This window comes from Nilaparvata lugens, chromosome 5, assembly GCF_014356525.2.
Source record: "Nilaparvata lugens isolate BPH chromosome 5, ASM1435652v1, whole genome shotgun sequence".
Taxonomy (NCBI): domain Eukaryota; kingdom Metazoa; phylum Arthropoda; class Insecta; order Hemiptera; family Delphacidae; genus Nilaparvata; species Nilaparvata lugens.
In genome coordinates, this window is record NC_052508.1 from 68,007,426 (window position 1) to 68,010,972 (window position 3,547).

The 3,547-nt window shown below is 36.1% G+C and overlaps 1 protein-coding gene across 1 annotated transcript; it reads left to right on the top strand.

Moving 5' to 3' along the window:
- Positions 1 to 358: 358 nt before the first annotated feature.
- LOC120351491 (putative helicase MOV-10) lies at positions 359 to 3,019 on the top strand. The gene is made up of 2 exons (XM_039429138.1): positions 359 to 1,021; positions 1,608 to 3,019. Exon 1 carries the CDS (start codon positions 398 to 400, stop codon positions 704 to 706), a length of 309 nt encoding a protein of 102 aa, XP_039285072.1. The 5' UTR covers positions 359 to 397; the 3' UTR covers positions 707 to 1,021; positions 1,608 to 3,019.
- Positions 3,020 to 3,547: the final 528 nt, after the last annotated feature.

Here is a 3,547-nt window from a genome sequence, read left to right on the forward strand (position 1 = left end):
CTCTGTTTTACAAAAATACACCATAATTAATGCACGAAATAAAATACTGCATGCAAAGACCTTGATGACAAGGTCACGTTCGCATTGCAGGAGCATCACTGAACAGAACTAAAGGACAGTTCAAAACAAGCAAAACTTAACTTAATAAATAATAATGACAATAGATAAAATATATTATAGTTGAGAAAAGAAATACAATAAAAAATAATAAGAACTAAAAAATACAAAAAAAATCTATCCTGAATATAATTCAAAGAACAAAAGTACTGATAAAAAAATAAATATAATAAATATAATTGTTTAAAATTGAGCCATTCTTTTTGAAACACCCGGTATTTCATTTCGACTGTTTCAGGCGTTCAAAATCCGGCAACTGCTGACCAAACTGGAGCTGAGCATGCCGAAAGTGGGCTCGGTGGAGGAGTTCCAAGGCCAGGAGCGGTTGGTGATCCTGCTATCTACTGTACGCACCACCCGAGACGAGAGCAACGTCAAGCAGCTGATGGGCTTCATCTCGTCGCCGCAGCGGCTGAATGTGGGGCTGACGCGCGCACGCGCACTGCTGGTCATCATCGGTGATCCGCACCTGCTGGTGCACGACCCCTATTGGCGCACGGTGCTCGACTACTGCATCAAACGCGATGCCTACTGCGGCTGTGAGGCGCCCGTCGCTAGAGCCGACGACGACCGACAACTAGTCGACTAGTTAACAAACTAACTAGTCGCGCAACTAGTTGATTGTTACAGTTAACTAGTGTTGATTGTGACATCCATACTACCTGTGAAGTTCAATGAAGTAATTGATTGTTATTTGTGGCAGTTAACTAGTGTTGATTGTGACAACCATACTACCTGTGAATTTTAAATAATGAAGTAATTGATTGTGATTTGTGGCAGTTAACTAGTCGATTGTGATAACGGAACTACTTGTGAAGTTCAATGAGGTAATTGATTGTCATTTGAGGCAGTTAACTAGTGTTGATTGTGGCAACCAAACTACCGGTGAAATCTAACTAATGAAGTAATTGATTGTCATTTGTGACAGTTAACTAGTTGATTGTTACAACCAAACTGCAAGTGGAGTTCAATGAAGTGATTGATTGTTATTTGTGGCAGTTAACTAGTGTTGATTGTGACAACCAAACTACCGGTGAAGTCTAACTAATGAAGTAATTGATTGTGATTTGTGGCAGTTAACTAGTTGATTGTGATAACGGAACTACTTGTGAAGTTCAATGAGGTAATTGATTGTCATTTGTGACAGTTAACTAGTTGATTGTTACAACCAAACTGCCAGTGGAGTTCAATGAAGTAATTGATTGTTATTTGTGGCAGTTAACTAGTTGATTGTGACAACCAAACTACCGGTGAAGTCTAACTAATGAAGTAATTGATTGTGATGTGTGGTAGTTAACTAGTTGATTGTAACTACCAAACTACCGGTGAAATCTAACTAATGAAGTAATTGATTGTGATTTGTGGCAGTTAACTAGTTGATTGTGACAACCAAACTACCGGTGAAGTCCAACTAATGAAGTAATTGATTGTCATTTGTGGTAGTCAACTAGTCGATTGTGATAACGGAACTACTTGTAAAGTTCAATGAGGTTATTGATTGTCATTTGTGGCAGTTAACTAGTTGATTGTGGAACCAAACTACTAGTGAAGTTCAATGAAGTAATTGATTGTCATTTGTGGCAGTTAACTAGTTGATTGTGGAACCAAACTACTAGTGAAGTTCAATGAAGTAATTGATTGTCATTTGTGGTAGTTAACTAGTTGATTGTGGTAATCATACTACGGGTGAAGTCTAACTAATGAAGTAATTGATTGTGATATGTGACAGTTAAATAGTTGATTGTGACATCCATACTACCTGTGAAGTTCAATGAAGTATTTGATTGTCATTTGTGGCAGTCAATTAGTTGATTGTGACAACCAAACTGCCAATGAAGTTCAATGAAGTAATTGATTGTCATGTGTGGCAGTAAACTAGTTGATTGTGGCAAACAAACTTCCAGTGAATTCTAACTAATGAATCAATTGATTGTTATTTGTGACAGTTAACTAGTTGATTGTGATAACCGAACTACCGGTGAAGTAGGGAAACTAGTTAAATGTTATTTGTGACAGTCAACTTGTTGATTGTACAACCAAACTACTGGTGTAGTCTAACTAATGAAGTAATTGATCAATTTATTTGTGGCAGTTAACTAGTTGATTGTGCCCACCAAACTACCAGTGAATTCTATCTGCAAATGAAGTAATTAATTGCTAATTTCGATAGTCAACTAGTTGATTGTGACAACCAATCGGCCAGTTATTTCGCGCAACAACTTGATTGTTTGACAGTTAACTAGTTGATTGTTACAACCAAACTACCGGTGAAATCTAATCAATCAAGTAATTAATTGCAATTTTGAATATTCAACTAGTTGATTGTGACAACCAATCGCCCATTGAATTCGCGCAACTAATCGATTGTTTTTGTGGACGTTAACTAGTTGATTGTGACAACCCAACTATCATAGAATTGACGCGATAACTGCCCACTTGAAATCAGCCAAATCACTTCCACCACTTCTAATATCAGACTCAAAAACATTATTTTCTCATGAATTGAAGCTGTGATCCAAGAGACTTGGAACGATCAATGATATAAACCTAACATTTGTATGATTCAGGAGTTTTCTTATGATATTGTCGAAAATATGTGGATCAAGACTGTTATGGAGAGGTTGAGCTTTGTGTATTATATTACAAGCTCTAGTATACATAAGTTTTATAAGGTTACTCCTCCAATGATGGGACATCGACCCAACGATGTAGATAAAATGTAGATAAACCTATTTTTTCACAAATTATTTCTACCTAGTATAGAGTTTGATAACGGCGACTAGATTTTTACATTATTGATATCTGTACATTGGTGTGAATAAATATGTATGAAGTCTCCTATATTAACATACATAGTAATATTGTGTAGCTAAACATAAATATCAATCAGCACAAACTTCCAGTGAATTCTAACTAATGAATCAATTGATTGTTATTTGTGACAGTTAACTAGTTGATTGTGATAACCGAACTACCGGTGAAGTAGGGAAACTAGTTAAATGTTATTTGTGACAGTCAACTTGTTGATTGTACAACCAAACTACTGGTGTAGTCTAACTAATGAAGTAATTGATCAATTTATTTGTGGCAGTTAACTAGTTGATTGTGCCAACCAAACTACCAGTGAATTCTATCTGCAAATGAAGTAATTAATTGCTAATTTCGATAGTCAACTAGTTGATTGTGACAACCAATTGGCCAGTTATTTCGCGCAACAACTTGATTGTTTGACAGTTAACTAGTTGATTGTTACAACCAAACTACCGTGAAATCTAATCAATCAAGTAATTAATTGCAATTTTGAATATTCAACTAGTTGATTGTGACAACCAATCGCCCATTGAATTCGCGCAACTAATCGATTGTTTTTGTGGACGTTAACTAGTTGATTGTGACAACCCAACTATCATAGAATTGACGCGATAACTGC

Excerpts from the sequence above, each read along its gene's own strand:
- LOC120351491 (XM_039429138.1), top strand. The coding sequence starts at position 398 with ATGCCGAAAGTGGGCTCGGTGGAGGAGTTCCAAGGCCAGGAGCGGTTG.